We start from the raw sequence: 20,276 nt of genomic DNA, 5'->3' as shown, positions 1-20,276 counted from the left end.
TTATATATTTGCATAAGTATTTGTACAGATGCTCATGGTGCCTTGGGTTGTTTGGAAATTGCACCTAAAGAGGAACTGGATTAATGAAAGGCCACATTTTTTTGAGGTCTTAGCTGAGTTTGCTTGGATTTTCCCATGATATAATGGCCAAGAAGGCACTAAAGGTAGACTTAAATACAGCCACAAGTGGACCCATATTAATATCAAATGGCCAATCACAAGCTTCTCAAATGTTACATCAATTTCTGGGTTATTCCAGTTGTTCTGAAATGACTTCTGATGAGAACTAGGTAGAGTCTGCAAAAATGGAACTGCTTTCTTAAAGTACACCTACTTGAAACAAGTACTTAAGTACATTAATTAATTAAAAATGTACCTCGCTACTGTCCACCACTGCCTAAATACATGAACAAAGTTTATTTAAAGTTTACTATTCTCCACCCCGCTCATAAAGACTGGGTCAACAGTCCTCATTCAAACAGTTGTGTGCACTGTTTTCTGTTTTTCCCCTACTGTCACTCTTGATGCAGCACATCCAGCAATTACCAATCCCTTCATCAGCTGAAACATCAGACTCAATCATCATCATCATCAGCATCCCATTTTATCATCAGCAAACTCATCATCAAGGCACATAAATATATAAACACATAAACACAACATCCAGCTTTGCAATCACACAGCTGCAGCCTGGATACTGAGAACGAGCAAATGAACAAGTGTGACAGCACAGATGTCCCACATGAGCAGGCCTGAAAAGTGGCTGAGAGGCATGGTGCTTTAAAGGAGAAGCAAAAATCCCACAATAATAATTTTTAAAAAGCCACAATCAAGGATGTGATGTAAAATATTCAGCCGTTTAAGAAGCATACCTTTGACTCTGTCGTTCTTGTACAGGGTGATTTCTCCCTCAGCCTGAGGTTGATAAGACTTTACCACCACATAGTGTCTCCCAGGCACGGCACTGTACAGCCGGCGCTTGGACCCCGGAGTCTCTGCCCCAGAGAAACCATCACGACCGGGACGTGGACTATAGAAAAAAAAAAGAATCACACTTTAGCTTTGACAAACCAGTGGTTAATTATAAACTGTAAGTTTGTACTACATTTACACATTAAAGAGTTGATTCAGCATTGAAACAATATTAAAGGTAGACTGCCTTTTAGATTTTTCAAATGTAGGTTATAAAAAGAATTTTCCCCGACACACAATTATTTTGGCGGCACGGTGGTGTAGTGGTTAGCGCTGTCGCCTCACAGCAAGAAGGTCCGGGTTCGAGCCCCGTGGCCGGCGAGGGCCTTTTTGTGCGGAGTTTGCATGTTCTCCCCGTGTCCGCGTGGGTTTCCTCCAGGTGCTCCGGTTTCCCCCACAGTCCAAAGACATGCAGGTTAGGTTAACTGGTGGCTCTAAATTGACCGTAGGTGTGAATGTGAGTGTGAATGGTTGTCTATGTCTATGTGTCAGCCCTGTGATGACCTGGCGACTTGTGTACCGTAGTCAGCTGGGATAGGCTGCGACCCTGTAGAACAGGATAATGAGATGAGACACAATTATTTTTGTTTTCAGTTTTAGTTGGTCGGGTTCAATGCCCGAACTGATGATCACATCATCAGTTTTTCTTTGGCTAATCAGACACAAGGTACACCACCACTCTTGCCAGAGCAGTTGGGGGTTAGGTGCCTTGCTCAAGGGCACTTAAGTCAATCCTGCTAGTCTGGGGAATCGAACCAGCAACCTTTTGGTCCCAAAGCTCTTTCTCTAACCATTAGGCCATGACTTCCCTAATGGGATTCCCTATTTTTGTTTAGTGGACCGAAAGTTACTGAATTTGAATCACAGACTTCTAATTTTATTAGGGTTTAAAAAAAAGAACAATTAATGAATTTAGGGCCACATGGCCCTAAATTCCCCACTATTTTTTCCTGCTTCACCATGAGCATGCTGCTATTGAAGTTTGAAATGATTTTTTAAATATGATTAAAAAAAAAATCACCTGTGCATTTATACTAAACCTCAGGATCAGTGAATATCAGTGAATAATAACCTCAACTTTGTCTCAGTTATTATTCACCGATATTCACTTCGCCTTCAGCGAATAATTGTCAATATTCAGCTGCTTTTCACTTAAATGCCTGAACGCTTGAACGCATAACTGCTGATATGGTGAATTTTTCTCTGAGGTTGTGTCAGCGCTTTAACTTTAACAGTCAGTGAAACATGACAAGCTGCATGTTCGGTCTTATTGACTTCAAGTGAGAGAAGTAATAGAGGATGAGGAAGGACACTGTTTATAGCTGCTCTAATGTAAGCGATAAGAGGAACTGACTTGTTTTAAATTCACATAATCATCAAACATTATAAAAACAATACATTCAACATTTCAATCAACAGTTATATGCAGTTACTTCATATTGGTACAAATTAACCCATTCAAACAAGATGGTTGGGTCAAAGATCTAATTTACATTTGGATAGATTTCCACTACATAGCCAAGAGAAGTGCAAAATTATAAATGATTTACAGCAGCATGAAATATACTGAAGGACCCATTGGTGACCTGTAAGATCAAAACACATTTACCAAACACATGGCAGCAATTTAGAAAACACAGCATTAACTTTGTTGCTGAATTTGCTGTCGTTTTTCCAATTTTGCTGTTGTGTTAGCAGATTTCTTGTTGTGTTTCAAATTTGCTGTCATATTTCTAAATTTGCCATTGTTTCTGAATTTGCTGCCATGCTTCTGATTTTGTCGTTTCTGAATTTGCTGCTGTGTTTCCGAATTTGCTGTTTGTTTCCAAAGTTGCTGTCATGCTTCTGAATTTGCTGTCGTGTTCCTCAATTTGCTGTTGTGCTTCCGAATTTGCTGCCATGTTCGCCAATTAGCTGTTCTGTTCCCCAATTTGCTGTCATGCTTCTGAATTTGTTGTCGTGATCCCCTGTTTGCTGTCATATTCCCCAATTTGCTGTCATGCTTCTGAATTTGCTGTTGTGTTCCCCAGTTTGCTGTCATATTCCCCAATTTGCTGTCATGCTCCCCAATTTGCTATCATGCCTCTGAATTTGCTGTCATATTCCACAATTTGCTGTCATGCTTCTGAATTTGCTGTCATGTTCCCCAATATGCTGTCATGCTTCTGAATTTGCTGTCGTGTTCCCCAGTTTGCTGTCATGCTTCTGAATTTGCTGTCATGTTCCCCAATATGCTGTCATGCTTCTGAATTTGCTGTCGTGTTCCCCAATTTGCTGTCATGCTTCTGAATTTGCTGTCATGTTCCCCAATATGCTGTCATGCTTCTGAATTTGCTGTCATGTTCCCCAATTTGCTGTCATGTTCCCCAATATGCTGTCATGCTTCTGAATTTGCTGTCATGTTCCCCAATTTGCTGTCATGCTTCTGAATTTGCTGTCATGTTCCCCAATTTGCTGTCATGCTTCTGAATTTGCTGTCATGTTCCCCAATTTGCTGTCATGCTTCTGAATTGCTGTCGTGTTCCCCAATTTGCTGTCATGCTTCTGAATTTGCTGTCATGCTTCTGAATTTGCTGTCATGTTCCCCAATATGCTGTCATGCTTCTGAATTTGCTGTCATGTTCCCCAATATGCTGTCATGCTTCTGAATTTGCTGTCGTGTTCCCCAATTTGCTGTCATGCTTCTGAATTTGCTGTCATGTTCCCCAATATGCTGTCATGCTTCTGAATTTGCTGTTGTGTTCCCCAATTTGCTGTCATGCTTCTGAATTTGCTGTCATGCTTCTGAATTTGTCATCATTTCCCCCAATTTGCTGTCATGCCTCTGAATTTGCTGTCATGTTTCTGAATTTGCTGTTATATTTCTGAATTTGCTGTCATGTTTCTGAATTTGCTGTTATATTTCTGAATTTGCTGTCATGCTTCTGAATTTGCTGTTGTGTTCCCCAATTTGCTGTTGTGTTCCTGAATTTGCTGTCATGCTTTTGAATTTGCTGTCATGTTCTCCAATTTGCTGTCATGCTTTTGAATTTGCTGTCATATTCCCCAATTTGCTGTCATGTTTCCCAATTTGCTATCATGTTCCCCAATTTGCTGTCATGTTCCCCAATTTGCTGTTGCGTTCCTGAATTTGCTGTCATATATTTGAATTTGCTGTCATGTTTCTGAATTTGCTGTTGTGTTCCCCAATTTGCTGTCGTGTTTCTGAATTTGCTGTCATGTTCCCCAATTTGCTGTCATGTTCCCCAATTTGTTGTCATGCTTCTGAATTTGCTGTCATGCTTCTGAATTTGCTGTCATGCTTCTGAATTTTGTCTTGTTTCTGAATTTGCTGTCATATTCCTCAATTTGCTATTGTGTTTCTGAATTTGCTGTCATGTTCCCCAATTAGCTGCTGTGTTCCCCAGTTTGCAGTCATGCTTCTGAATTTGCTGTTGTGTTCCCCAGTTTGCTGTCGTGTTCCCCAATTTGCTGTCATGCTTCTGAATTTGCTGTCATGCTTCTGAATTTGCTGTCATGTTCCCCAGTTTGCTGTCGTGATCCCCAGTTTGCTGTCGTATTCCCCTATTTGATATCATGCTTCTGAATTTGCTGTCATGCTTCTGAATTTGCTGTTCTGTTCCCCAATTTGCTGTCATGATTCTGAATTTGCTGTTGTGTTTCCGAATTTGCTGTCATGTTCCCCAGTTTGCAGTCATGCTTCTGAATTTGCTGTTGTGTTCCCCAGTTTGCTGTCATATTCCCCAATTTGCTGTCATGCTTCTGAATTTGCTGTCATGTTCCCCAATTTGCTATTGTGTTTTTGAATTTTGTCTTATTTCTGAATTTGCTGTCATATTCCCCAATTTGCTGTCATGCTTCTGAATTTGCTGTCATGTTCCCCAATTTGCTATTGTGTTTTTGAATTTTGTCTTATTTCTGAATTTGCTGTCATGTTCCCCAATTTGCTATCATGCCTATGAATTTGCTGTTGTGTTCCCCAATTTGCCGTCATGCTTCTGAATTTGCTGTTGTGTTTCCGAATTTGCTGTCATGTTCCCCAATTAGCTGCTGTGTTCCCCAGTTTGCAGTCATGCTTCTGAATTTGCTGTCGTGATCCCCAGTTTGCTGTCGTGTTCCCCAATTTGCTGTCATGCTTCTGAATTTGCTGTCATGTTCCCCAATTTGCTGTCATGTTTCTGAATTTGCTGTTGCGTTTCCGAATTTGCTGTCATGTTCCCCAATTTGCTGTCATGCTTCTGAATTTGATCTCGTGTTCCCCAATTTGCTGTCATGCTTCTGAATTTGCTGTCATGCTCCCCAATTTGCTGTCATGCTTCTGAATTTGCTGTCATGCTCCCCAATTTGCTGTCGTGTTTCTGAATTTGCTGTCATGTTCCCCAATTTGTTGTCATGCTTCTGAATTTGCTGTCATGCTTCTGAATTTGCTGTCATGCTTCTGAATTTTGTCTTGTTTCTGAATTTGCTGTCATATTCCTCAATTTGCTATTGTGTTTCCGAATTTGCTGTCATGTTCCCCAATTAGCTGCTGTGTTCCCCAGTTTGCAGTCATGCTTCTGAATTTCCTGTCGTGATCCCCAGTTTGCTGTCGTGTTCCCCAATTTGCTGTCATGCTTCTGAATTTGCTGTCATGCTTCTGAATTTGCTGTCATGCTTCTGAATTTGCTGTCATGTTCCCCAGTTTGCTGTCGTGATCCCCAGTTTGCTGTCGTGATCCCCAGTTTGCTATCATGCCTCTGAATTTGCTGTTGTGTTCCCCAATTTGCCGTCATGCTTCTGAATTTGCTGTTGTGTTTCCGAATTTGCTGTCATGTTCCCCAATTAGCTGCTGTGTTCCCCAGTTTGCAGTCATGCTTCTGAATTTGCTGTCGTGATCCCCAGTTTGCTGTCGTGTTCCCCAATTTGCTGTCATGCTTCTGAATTTGCTGTCATGTTCCCCAATTTGCTGTCATGTTTCTGAATTTGCTGTTGCGTTTCCAAATTTCCTGTCATGTTCCCCAATTTGCTGTCATGCTTCTGAATTTGATCTCGTGTTCCCCAATTTGCTGTCATGCTTCTGAATTTGCTGTCATGCTCCCCAATTTGCTGTCATGCTTCTGAATTTGCTGTCATGTTCCCCAGTTTGCTGTCGTGATCCCCAGTTTGCTGTTGTGATCCCCAGTTTGCTGTCGTGATCCCCAGTTTGCTGTCATATTCCCCAATTTGCTGTCATGCTTCTGAATTTGCTGTTCTGTTCCCCAATTTGCTGTCATGCTTCTGAATTTGCTGTCATACTCCCCAATTTGTTGTCATGCTTCTGAATTTGCTGTCGTGTTCCCCAATTTGCTATTGCATTTCTGAATTTGATGTTGTGCTTCTCAATTTGCTGTCATGCTTCTGAATTTTGTCTTGTTTCTGAATTTGCTGTCATATTCCTCAATTTGCTATTGTGTTTCTGAATTTGCTGTCATGTTCCCCAATTAGCTGCTGTGTTCCCCAGTTTGCAGTCATGCTTCTGAATTTGCTGTTGTGTTCCCCAGTTTGCTGTCGTGTTCCCCAATTTGCTGTCATGCTTCTGAATTTGCTGTCATGCTTCTGAATTTGCTGTCATGTTCCCCAGTTTGCTGTCGTGATCCCCAGTTTGCTGTCGTATTCCCCTATTTGCTATCATGCTTCTGAATTTGCTGTCATGCTTCTGAATTTGCTGTTCTGTTCCCCAATTTGCTGTCATGATTCTGAATTTGCAGTTGTGTTTCCGAATTTGCTGTCATGTTCCCCAGTTTGCAGTCATGCTTCTGAATTTGCTGTTGTGTTCCCCAGTTTGCTGTCATATTCCCCAATTTGCTGTCATGCTTCTGAATTTGCTGTCATGTTCCCCAATTTGCTATTGTGTTTTTGAATTTTGTCTTATTTCTGAATTTGCTGTCATGTTCCCCAATTTGCTATCATGCCTCTGAATTTGCTGTTCTGTTCCCCAATTTGCTGTTAGGCTTCTGAATTTGCTGTCATGCTTCTGAATTTGCTGTCATGTTCCCCAATTTGCTATCATGCCTCTGAATTTGCTGTTGTGTTCCCCAATTTGCTGTCATGCTTCTGAATTTGCTGTCATACTCCCCAATTTGTTGTCATGCTTCTGAATTTGCTGTCGTGTTCCCCAATTTGCTATTGCATTTCTGAATTTGATGTTGTGCTTCTCAATTTGCTATCATGGTTCTGAATTTGCCATCATGTTACCAAATTTGCTGTTGTGCTTTGGAATTTGATGTCCATCCATCCATCTATCCATCCATCCATTATCTGTAGCTGCTTATCCTGTACAGGGTCGCAGGCAAGCTGGAGCCTATCCCAGCTGACTACGGGTGAAAGGCGGGGTACACCCTGGACAAGTCGCCAGGTCATCACAGGGCTGACACATAGACACAGACAACCATTCACACTCACATTCACACCTACGGTCAATTTAGAGTCACCAGTTAACCTAACCTGCATGTCTTTGGACTGTGGGGGAAACCGGAGCACCCGGAGGAAACCCACGCGGACACCGGGAGAACATGCAAACTCTGCACAGAAAGGCCCTCGCCGGCCCCGGGGCTCGAACCCGGACCTTCTTGCTGTGAGGCGACAGTGCTAACCACTACACTACCGTGCCGGAATTTGATGTCATCTTACTAAATTTGCTGTTTGTTTCCAAAGTTGATGTCATGCTCCCAAATTTGCTGCTGGGTTTCTGAACTTGTTGTCGTGTTTTAGAATGTGTTTGTGTTATTTTTTTAATTGCAGTCATCTCATTATCAATTGCAGTCATGTTTTTTAATTTGCTGTTGTGTTTTCTGAGTGGCAGTCATGTTACCAAATTCGCTGTCATGTTTCCTGATTTGCTTTGGTGTTTTCCAATGTTTTTGCTTTTGTGAATATGTTGTGCACCACCGCTGACTGTAAAAGCAGCAAAAGTAAAAACAAAAGGACTTCTGCAGTATACCAGGTTATTATCTATTTATGCAAAAGTACAAAGGTACAGGTACTGTCTCGGGCTATAGTGCAGTATAATAGTGCTTATACAGTCCTAATATTGTATGTTGTATGCTTATACAGTCCTAATATTGTATGTATGCAATAATTTGTAATGGAAATTGTATGTACACTGACTGACGAGAGCAGAAAGAGAGGAAAGCAGGATTGGCTGTTAAACAGCGCCCTCTGCTGCTCCAAAACGAGCACAAACTTTATATTCAGTGCTTTATAAAGTCCTCACTGTAATTCTGATACCAAGGGTCTTGAGTGAATCAATTCTGGTCTGCACCAAAATAATTAGGCTGTGTGTAGAGGAAATAAGCAGCAGCTCCGGAGAGTAGCAGTGAGTCATTGAGAAACAGTTTGGGACGCACCATACAATAGCTAAAAGGAGCACTCTGTGATTATATTCAAACATAAAAAGCCTTGCGGTAGAGAAATGCAGAAAAGCATTGCCAGATGGTAGTAGGTACCATTTTTATGATCATCTTTGGTATGACCCGACCGGAAATAGAACATGCGATCTCCTGGTTCGAGAGATGGACACACTAACCACTAGGCCAGCTCGCGGTCTTAGACGTATTTACGGAATGGTCTTTTGGCAGATAATTGGACTCTTTTCGAGAAATAAATGCTTAAAAATAAGTAAAGTTATTTGCTAATAGGTTAAGACCAGGGGCGGCACGGTGGTGTAGTGGTTAGCACTGTCGCCTCACAGCAAGAAGGTCCGGGTTCGAGCCCCGTGGCCGGCAAGGGCCTTTCTGTGCGGAGTTTGCATGTTCTCCCCGTGTCCGCGTGGGTTTCCTCCGGGTGCTCCGGTTTCCCCCACAGTCCAAAGACATGCAGGTTAGGTTAACTGGTGACTCTAAATTGACCGTAGGTGTGAATGTGAGTGTGAATGGTTGTCTGTCTATATGTTAGTCCTGCGATGACTTGGCGACTCGTCCAGGGTGTACCCCGCCTTTCGCCCGTAGTCAGCTGGGATAGGCTCCAGCTTGTCTGCGACCCTGTAGAAGGATAAAGCGGCTAGAGATGAGATGAGGTTAAGACCATTTCATGCTGGAAATGAGTAGAACTATGTATAAAAATAGGCTTAACAATTTTCTATTTGTTTAAAAACTTCTAATAAAGAGAATTATTATACATACAGGACACTTCATCGACGGAATAAAAACGTGTTCTATTCCCTTCTAGCGGGTTTCATTCATTCGGTTCGATAGTATGCGATATTGTTCACACATTGCTTATCCTACGTGTATTGCATCACTCTACTCAATGGAGAATGAGCGTGCAATATTGTTATGATATTGCATGGTTGTCAAGACAGCACAATGTCACACGTCAGAGCTGATGCAAATATCTAATGAGAAAGTTTTCTGCTGCGCATGCGCACAATCATTTCTGTGTTCACCAGGAAAGAGAAAGATGCGTCGAACACCTGAAAGGCCACCAAAACTTCATTAGATATTCTTCACACATACTTATAAGAGAAAAACATACCAACGGACATCAAAATACTGGAAAAGAGACACGTCGGAGACATAAAACTTCCATGCTAGTGAGTGAGTGACTGACAATTTGTAAACAAACATGGCCGCCAGGTTTGCTTTGTTAAATACGGAAGATTTTGAGAGAATTTTGGCTGCCAGGTCGCTCCGTTGTGTGTAGCTGTCGATGTTAATTTTAAAAGTAAGCAAGCAAATTACACAGAGAAATGAATACTTAAGTCTGAGTGAAAAATACTGTAGTGAGCATGCAGCGTGGACAAAGAGTCTGGAGACAGAAATCTTAGTTCCTCTGTCATTAGCCTGTGCTACTTGCTCTCGATAGCACTGGCTTGACTGTTTTATTAGCATTGCTAACACTACTGATGAATGCTACACCGGCTGGAAGGTGACTTCACTGCTGTGGTAGCAGTGCTGAGTCACGGGTAAGCTCGCATTGGCCTTCAAGAATGCTGATGTGCTGATATGAAGAGAGTGTGTATGAGAAAAAAAATATATTGGCTGGCTTTTTTTTCATGGTATATCAGATATATTCCATTCAGCTACTCGTCTTCGACTTGTTCAGTATGATGCAAGCTGAATGGAATATATCTGATATACCATGAAAAAAAGCCAGCCAATATTATTTAAATATGTTACTCAGATTCGTGATGTATTTCATATGTGGGTTTCCCCCACAGTCCAGAGACATGCAGGTTAGGTTAACTGGTGACTCTAAATTGACCGTAGGTGTGAATGTGAGTGTGAATGGTTGTTTGTCTCTATGTGTCAGCCCTGCGATGACCTGGTGACTTGTCCAGGGTGTACCCCGCCTCTCACCCATAGTCAGCTGGGATAGGTTCCAACTTGCCCGTGACCCTGCACAGGATAAGCGTCTATAGATAATGGATGGATGGATTATACCACAGTGCTGTGAAATTCTCAATTCTGGTCAGAAGTTCAGCTTTGAGAGTACTTCTAGCTACAAACAAAATCACATGATTATGTTAATGCATTTGCTCTGAAATGTTATTGTTTCTACACTCACCGGCCACTTTAACAGGAACTTGTTCTTGATTCTAAGATTCCTGTTCTTGGCTGCAGGAGTGGAACCCAATGTGCTCTTCTGCTGTTGCATGCTGAGATGCTTTTCTGTTCACCACGGTTGTAAAGAGTTACTATGAGTTACTATATCCTTCCTGGCAGCTCGAACCACCTCAAATCTGGCCATTTTCCTCTGACCTCTCTTATCAACAAGACGTTTGTTTCGACCCACAGAACTGTCGCTCGCTCACTCGATGTTTTTTGTTTTCCTCACCATTCTGTGTAAACTCTAGAGACTGTTGTGTGTGAAAACCCCAGGAGATCAAGAGCAGTTTCTGAAATACTCAAAGCAGCAGTCCATCTGGCTCAAACCAACACCCATGCCACGATGGCTGGCTTTTGTTTTTTTTCGTGGTCTATCAGATATATTCCATTCAGCTACTCGTCTTCGACTCGTTCAGTATCACGCTAGCTGAATGGAATATATCTGATATACCATGAAAAAAAGCCAGCCAATATTATTTAAATATGTCACTCAGATCCGTGATGTATTTCGTATGGAAAATGAGTTTTTCAACACGAGAAGATAAACTTCATATCTTCAAGCAAACGTGTGATTTTCTTTTTATTATATAGGCACATTCACAAAACAAAAAAGTACCCAAATTTATCAAAACAATTCATCAATTTCATCACGACTGACATATAGAGATTTATGTCACGGTTTTGGTTCTCTATGTCCCGGATGGAGCTCGTATGAAAAATACGAGTGGCGTATTTCCCAGTAAAACACGTGTCTATATAATTAAAATAAAATACCTAAGAACTATGAATATGGTAAATAAGAATGTTTTCAATCTGGATTTAAAAACACTTACAGAGCTACAAATTGGGTTTCTAAATTTCTGTAGCTATTTCAGAGTTTAGGAGTGATATAAATAAATAATAAAAATATAATAAAAAAAAAAGAGTGATTTTAGCTCATTAACATACACAATCTCTCTTGGACTCTGTATGTGTGTGATTTACTACAATATCTAAAGCGTCCTAGAATATTTTCTCACTTTCATTCATTCATCTCTACCACAGAACCTGTAAGGCCTGATTACGCAAATGACCTCCTTTCCACCTCCACCGTGACCCCCCTACATTGTACAGAAAAAGCCCCGCCCGTCACCAAGGCTCACTCCAGCCTATAGGAGCAGAATGAAATTGGGACGAAGTGCCTACACTTGCCCTTTATGTGACTTTCCCTTTAATAAGCCTCTTCTGGGAAACAGTCCAATGTCAATGCCAAAGGCACAGCTACAGCTAACTGCATGAACTAGCAAAGACAGATTAGCCTGTTACACTCCTCAGCTTGATGATGTCCAGGCACTTTTGCTATAGCTGTTTTAGATTCTATGGTTATAAAAATGTAAAAAATGGTGAATGGTCACACATTTTTTTTTTTTGTTGTTGTTCAAATCACCTCCCAAGCATGCAGTCCTCACAATCTGCTGTGCCACATAAGCACCCTCCTCCTGAGATTGCCACTGACCTAATACATTTTGCACAAATGAGAGACTGATATGCATGGGTGCCGCCGGGGGGGGGGGAAGGTTAGAACAATTCTAGGGGCCCAGCACTGCCATGGGGCCCTTTAAGGGGCTGATAATATGCTTTTAATGATTTTAATAAGACTTTTGAGGGGCGGCACGGTGGTGTAGTGGTTAGCGCTGTTGCCTCACAGCAAGAAGGTCCGGGTTCGAGCCCCCGTGGCCGGCGAGGGTCTTTCTGTGTGGAGTTTGCATGTTCTCCCCGTGTCTGCGTGGGTTTCCTCCGGGTGCTCCGGTTTCCCCCACAGTCCAAAGACATGCAGGTTAGGTTAACTGGTGACTCTAAATTGAGCGTAGGTGTGAATGTGAGTGTGAATGGTTGTCTGTGTCTATGTGTCAGCCCTGTGATGACCTGGTGACTTGTCCAGGGTGTACCCCGCCTTTCGCCCGTAGTCAGCTGGGATAGGCTCCAGCTTGCCTGCGAACCTGTAGAAGGATAAAGCGGCTACAGATAATGAGATGAGAAGACTTTTGAAATAACAACAATGCAATATTCCATCTGGTAAAATGAGCTAATTGAACAAGGTTGTCTATTTCTTGAGTTCTTCGACATATTGTCATTTAACCCTCCCCCTTTTGCGAAATTGTACGGTCCAGTTCTGGTAGAAGCGCGATGCGTTAAATCTGTGTGCTGATCAGTGCAACGCTACTTGCTGCTGTGTCGCGGTGCAGCAGCCAGCCAGCCAGCAGTGGAGTGCGTACAGTCTATGATCGCTAAATATGAAGAGTGGCTGTCAAAAACGTAAAGAAAGGCAGCTGAAAGCTGAGAGGGACCGGAGAGGCAGGCAACTGGTCACTCAGTTTTTCCCAAAGAAAGGTAGCTATCGCTCACGTGTGTTCAAAATATTAGCGAATGGTAAATGAACAGTATGAACGTGGTTGGATTAGCCTATCAAGAGAACACTTTTACAGTTTGTACAGTGACATTTTTTCCATTTTAATAACTGAACTGACTTGTGTGATAAACAAGATGAAATATTACGTTATGCTGGTGCTAATAACTAGTGCTAATAACCAGTTTCATAACTAATGGGGTTCCCTAAATATGCACAGATTCAGCCTCAGGGGGACCTCCGCCCTACCAAACCACTGAACCCCCCCTTTGGAGAAGGAGGTAAGCAGCAATACAACCCATAAATGCTTTAGGATTGAAGTTTTTAATGAGCGAGCGCCATATACAGTTTGCTAGATTAAAGTGTTGCTAATAACGGACACCAGTCAAGTGTTTGACATGGTTACGTGTGTGGAATGTTCACACGTTCTAAACCATTGGTTTCAAATTGAGGAGCTGGAGAAAGTGCAGCACACATAAAAGAGGGATAGAGGTTACAACATATGAAGAAATACATACGTAATTGATCAAATTGAAATGTCACTCCGTGTCACTTTGAAATAAATTTATAATAAGATGTTTCCTGTCTTTTATGGGTAACATTTGTAAGGCTACTGAGTATGGAGTTCATTTAAATGCAAAATCTTGAATTTTCATTTGATTGTGAATTTTCATTTGATTTCAGTGATTGTAAATGCACCAGAATTAGTCACTGACCAGTTTTCATCTAGTCCCTGGTAGGTTAATACATAAAATGTAATAAAGTCACAAACTCAAGGTCCATGGACTATCAAAAGTCAAATAATGACAATAGTGCAATTGTGACGAGGGTGGGCAAAGTTGGGGGGCCCAAAATTCTAATCTTTCATGGGGCCCAAAATTTCTGGCGGCGCCCCTGCTGATATGACTCGATGTAAAGTTTAAAAAAATAAAGAAATAAATAAAATTGTGTTATTCACTTTATGCCTTGGTTAAGAAGAGCTGGACATCATCAAGACTTGAAAATGAGAAAACTACTACTAATCAGAGGGGAACCGCCAGGGCCTTCTAGGTCTTCAGAGAAGGTCCAGACATATCAACATTTCAAATGTTATATTTAATTTCTTTCATTCTTTCATAACTTAATTATAATTATTCTCTCCTAATTCTAATTTGGCCTCGTTTTCTATCAAATTTGCTTCAGAAATGAAAGGGTTACTGTCCTGAAAACATTAAAATTGAGTTATCCAGTGACATTGTTTTGTTTGTTGTCTCTAGGCTGAGAAGAGTTTAGAGCTGCTCACTCATTGGTCAGGACTTCATTGCCGGGACAGAAGGCCATGGCAGTGTATGTTTATGTAGGAAGTGACAGATGAATTAACCAATCAGATTTTGACTTATAGTGGGCGGGATAAAAAATTTAGCACCCTCAGCCTTCTTGAAGTCCAACGCGAGCTTAACCGTGAATCGGCACCATCAGCGCAGCAGTGAAGTCACCTTCCAGCTGGTGTAGTGTTCATCAGTAGTGTTAGCGAATGCTAATAAAGCGGTCAAGCCAGTGCTATCGAGAACAAGTAGCACAGGCTAATGACCGAGAAACTAAGATTTCTGTCTCGAGATTCTTCTTCCACACTTCACGCTCACTAAAGTATTTTTCACTCAGACTTAAATATTCATTTCCCTGCGTAATATACTTAGTTACTTTTAAAATCAACATTGACAGCTACACACAACGGAGCGACCTGGCAGCCTGCTGCTAATCCCTTACAAAATCCTTTGCCCTGTTGCTTTTTTGGTGTCTGGTTAAGTATTGGCTGAACTGAAGTCCCAGCTCTAAGAGTAATGGTTCACCACTGCTACTAATAGGTTTTAAACTTTCAAAGATAAAGAAAACATTGGCTGAATCAAAATCTTTTTCTTCACAAACTAGCTTAGGATTCATATTACACACAGCACTTACTGTATACAATCCCGATTCCAAAAAAGTTGGGACAAAGTACAAATTGTAAATAAAAACGGAATGCAATAATTTACAAATCTCAAAAACTGATATTGTATTCACAATAGAACATAGACAACATATCAAATGTGGAAAGTGAGACATTTTGAAATTTCATGACAGCAACACATCTCAAAAAAGTTGGGACAGGGTCAATAAGAGGCTGGAAAAGTTAAAGGTACAAAAAAGGAACAGCTGGAGGACCAAATTGTAACTCATTAGGTCAACTGGCAATAGGTCATTAACATGACTGGGTATAAAAAGAGCATCTTGGAGTGGCAGCGGCTCTCAGAAGTAAAGATGGGAAGAGGATCACCAATCCCCCTAATTCTGCGCCGACAAATAGTGGAGCAATATCAGAAAGGAGTTCGACAGTGTAAAATTGCAAAGAATTTGAACATATCATCATCTACATATCATCAAAAGATTCAGAGAATCTGGAAGAATCTCTGTGCGTAAGGGTCAAGGCCAGAAAACCATACTGGGTGCCTGTGATCTTCGGGCCCTTAGACGGCACTGCATCACATACAGGCATGCTTCTGTATTGGAAATCACAAAATGGGCTCAGGAATATTTCCAGAGAACATTATCTGTGAACACAATTCCCAATGCCATCCGCCATTGCCAGCTAAAACTCCATAGTTCAAAGAAGAAGCCGTATCTAAACATGATCTAGAAGCGCAGACGTCTTCTCTGGGCAAAGGCTCATTTAAAATGGACTGTGGCAAAGTGGAAAACTGTTCTGTGGTCAGACGAATCAAAATTTGAAGTTCTTTATGGAAATCAGGGATGCCGTGTCATTCGGACTAAAGAGGAGAAGGATAACCCAAGTTGTTATCGGCACTCAGTTCAAAAGCCTGCATCTCTGATGGTATGGGGTTGCATTAGTGCATGTAGCATGGGCAGCTTACACATCTGGAAAGACACCATCAATGCTGAAAGGTATATCCAGGTTCTAGAGCAACATATGCTCCCATCCAGACGACGCCTCTTTCAGGGAAGACCTTGCATTTTCCAACATGACAATGCCAAACCACATACTGCATCAATTACAGCATCATGGCTGCGTAGAAGAAGGGTCCGGGTACTGAACTGGCCAGCCTGCAGTCCAGATCTTTCACCCATAGAAAACATTTGGCGCATCATAAAACGGAAGATACGACAAAAAAGACCTAAGACAGTTGAGCAACTAGAATCCTACATTAGACAAGAATGGGTTAACATTCCTATCCCTAAACTTGAGCAACTTGTCTCCTCAGTCCCCAGACGTTTACAGACTGTTGTAAAGAGAAAAGGGGATGTCTCACAGTAGTAAACATGGCCTTGTCCCAACTTTTTTTGAGATGTGTTGTTGTCATGAAATTTAAAATCACCTAATTTTTCTCTTTAAATGATACATTTTCTCAGTTTAAACATTTGATATGTCATCTATGTTCTAAAATATGGAATTTTGAAACTTCCACATCATTGCATTCCATTTTTATTTACAATTTGTACTTTGTCCCAACTTTTTTGGAATCGGGGTTGTACAAAAGGATTATGTCAAAGGAAAAAAAAAATCGCTGACCATTGTCATGCTACCACCATCATGCTTCATTGTGTGGATCGTGTTCTGAGTGTGATGAGCAGTGCTGGGTTTCTACCAAAAGTAGTGATTTTTGACAAGACCAGAAAACTTTTATTTTTATCAAACCAGAGAACATTTTTCACATTTCCTGACTCTCCAATATCTTTCATCAGACTCAAAACAAGAATGAATTTTACTCAACCTAGATTCACGGCATGTCCAGGCTTTGGTTATCCTGTAATCAGCTCTTCCTGTCTGAGATGTGGATAACTTCAGGTGCTTTAGCATCTTTGGCCTCTGGGTTGCTTCTTGGAAAAATACTCTTATTACCCGGTCATTAACATTCAGTCGAGTCACAGTTCTACCATGTTTTTTCCATGCTTTAATAATGGAAGGAATGGAAATGTAAAGTTTAGGTTATTTTTAAAGTAAGCCCTAATTACCTCTGCCAGTTTTGTTGGAGGAGGTTATGTTTTCGCCTCTGTTTGTTTGTTTATCTGTTCCCAACATAACTCAAAAAGTAGTGAATAGATTTTGATTAAATTTGGAGGAAAGGTGAGCCATGGGCCAAGGAACAATTGATTAGATTTTGATACAAATCCAGATATGTATGTGGATCCAGTATTTTTTGTCTCTTCCCAATGTAACTCAAAAAGTAGTGAACAGATTTGGATGAAATTTGGTGGACAGCTTTAGTGTTATCCTCGGTTCAAGTGATTTGATTTTGATGTTGATAATATGTGGCTTGGTGGAGGTATGCTCTCTACCGAGTGCCCTTCTAATTGATACTTTTTAAAAACTTTGTCCTGGACTTGGTCTTCATGATGCTGTTTGTTTAGGCATGTTCTCTAACAAACTTGGGGGTCTTCCAGCAACAGGTCTATACCCTGTCCACACTAGGGATTTTGTACCGATACGAAACTACTTTCGTACCGCAACACCTGTCCACACTAGCAACTATACCGGTACTGTAGCGGTATAACTGTATCGGTACGAAACCCACAAATGTATGGGTTTCGTACCGGTACAGTATCGGTACTGTAGCGCTTCGCTGTAGTGTGGACAGATGAAGCGGTTCTGTATCGATACAAATATAATGCGCAAGCGCAATGAACCATTCCTACGTCTTCTGGGTTATTCATACAATACAATACGCACATGCTTTCCAGCTGTAAATAAAACGTCAAAATGGCTCAAAACGACCGTGGAGCTACATGGAGCAAAGACGAAGTTATAATAAAATAGTGAAGAACGGAGATTTGTTTTCTTTGTTTCTTTCTCAACTGCCTCGTGCGTTTTATACGATTCGACTGCATAAATGACCACCAGAAATACAGACTGTACATTGACAACAAAAAGCACACACACACGTTGTTTCATCCGCCATATTCTCGGAAGGAAGTTACTCGGTAACCACGGAAACATTTCGCGCACGCGCATTTCAACTACCGTGAAAGAAAACCGCAAACATTTCTTGCTAGTGTGGACAGATGCACTAAACTGTACCGGTATACTTTGTATCGATACAGTTATACCACTATTGTACCGGTATATATGTGAACACAGCTCTATTCTTATTGAAACTCTGTGACAGTGTAATTGCACACAGGTCAACTCCATTCAACTAATTATGTGATGTTCTGATGGTAAAAGGTTGCACAAGAACTAATTTTGAAGTTTGACATCAGTGGGCATGAATACTTATGCAATCACTACATTTAAGTGTTTAATTTGTAAATAGTTTGGCAAACTATATAGATGAGTTTCGCCAATCTCACGTCTTCCAGCTTGTCCCACTTATGGGTGTGGGGTCGCTGCCATGTGGACCCTATTGATCCACATCATATTAATTAGAGCATAATTTTACATTGGATGCCCTTCCTCGCGGCCCATCTGCATTTCTGCGCATCCTAATGAAGCAGTCATCATCGCTAGCGATGGACAGCCGCTGCTGAAGATAATTCCATCTATGTGTTAAACAAAAAAAGTGTTTAAAAACAAAATGTATTTCATATTCTTGATTCTTTACAGTATCCAGTGTTTCCCTTGATGCTTTGCACACTATTGGTGTTATCTTAACCAGCTTCATGAAGTCATCACCTGGAATGCTATACAATTAACAGCTGTGCCTCATCAAAAGGTAATTAGTGGATGAGTTTCTTGCCTTCTTAATGTGTTCCAGAGCAAACAGTAAATAATAAAAATACTAAATAAATAAATAGCCCTATTCGACAACTGTAGTAATCCATATTATGTCAAGAACCGCTCAACTAAGTAGAGACAAACGACCAGCGGCGTGCACAGACATTTTGGGGGGCAAGTGCTCTGGGGGGAAAAAAGGGCACTTTTTTGCACATGTGGAACACCTTATTATAAAAGTCTGAGATTTAACCCTCCTCTTGTGTTCGGGTCGCCACTGACCCGTTTTAGTTTTTAAAGGTGTAAAACAACCACTTAATGTTAATTTATTACATCAAGGCTTTTTGACTTTGCCAGGAATCTCTAGTTGAACAAAATAGAAAAAGAAATTTTTGTTTTCCTAAATCTGAAAATGGTCTAGTAAAAAATATAATACTTACCGTATGTGCAGTTGTATCTGTATGCGACGGGCTACTTCACGACAAAATAATTACAGCTTGGGCTTAGAGGGCAAACAATACATTTTCACTCGATTCATGTGTTACCTGGCTGGTGGGGCAGGGGAAGAGCTGACTGACTGCCCGATGTGTTGTCTGCGCTACGACAAGGCCGTGGCTTCCAGGACGCTATGCTGCTGCAACCTCACATTGAATGCACTGCACGCTTGTTCACGTGACAGAGCAAGAGAGACAGAGGTCCGGTGTGTGTGCGGAGGAGGCACACATCGGGACATTATTTTCATACACGCTTTTAATGCCGCGGCTTTTCTAAAAGATCATGTCGACATTGGCCTCAGTAAACTGTAAAAAAAAAAAAAAAAAAATTCAAAAGGGCACTTTTTTGGACAGAGGGCAGAGGGGCAGGTGCTTGAGCACCACCTCGTGTCTATCTGTGCACGCCACTGCAAACGACATCCATCATTACTTTAAGACATGAAGTGACTTTTAATTAATAAAAATGAAGATAAAACATTGAATTAGAACATACGTCCAAATCTTCTCACTGGTTCTGTACTATATGAACAACGAGTTAATTTATTTGAGTTTTATGCCATTAAGGTGCTAATGATGCAAAACAATCAACATGGGTTTGTTAAATGTTATTTAAAGCAGTCCGCTGTGAGGCACTCGGGTTTAAAAGCCAAGTATGAATCAGGAAATCAGCTTTGATGAACCAAAACCACAAAAATATCAACCTTTCACAGACAATGAGAAAATGTAAAAAGATGTCAAGATGTTTAGGGAAAGCAACTCTAATGGAAGAAAAACTAAACAGAAAAGATGGATGGATAGATAGATAATCCATCCTTCCATTCATTATCCATAACCGCTTATCCTGTGCAAAGTCACAGGCAAGCTGGAGCCTATCCCAGTTGACTACAGGTGAAAGGCGGGGTACACCCTGGACAAGTTGCCAAATCATCACAGGGCTGACACATAGAGACAAACAACCATTCACACTCACATTCACACCTACGGTCAATTCAGAGTCACCAGTTAACCTAACCTGCATGTCTTTGGACTGTGGGGGAAACCGGAGTACCTGGAGGAAACCCATGCAGACACGGGAAGAACATGCAAACTCCACACAGAAAGACCCTCGTCGGTCACTGAGCTTGAACCCAGGACCTTCTTGCTGTGAGGCAACAGCGCTAACCACTACACCACCGTGC

At 41.3% G+C, this 20,276-nt stretch overlaps 1 protein-coding gene across 1 annotated transcript in view; it reads right to left on the bottom strand.

Annotated features, from left to right (window-relative positions):
* The window catches only part of shank2b (SH3 and multiple ankyrin repeat domains 2b), a 423,060-nt gene that overhangs the window by 192,236 nt on the left and 210,548 nt on the right, over positions 1-20,276 (bottom strand). Inside the window, exon 11 of the mRNA XM_060928256.1 lies at positions 873-1,030. Coding sequence (XP_060784239.1) covers positions 873-1,030 — 158 coding nt within the window. The remainder of the gene's footprint in view (positions 1-872; positions 1,031-20,276) is intronic.

The sequence above is a fragment of the Neoarius graeffei genome, chromosome 8 (genome assembly GCF_027579695.1).
Source record: "Neoarius graeffei isolate fNeoGra1 chromosome 8, fNeoGra1.pri, whole genome shotgun sequence".
In the NCBI taxonomy this organism is placed as follows: Eukaryota; Metazoa; Chordata; class Actinopteri; order Siluriformes; family Ariidae; genus Neoarius; species Neoarius graeffei.
The sequence above is the reverse complement of the archived record's forward strand: the minus strand, read 5'-3'. Positions and strand labels throughout refer to the sequence as shown.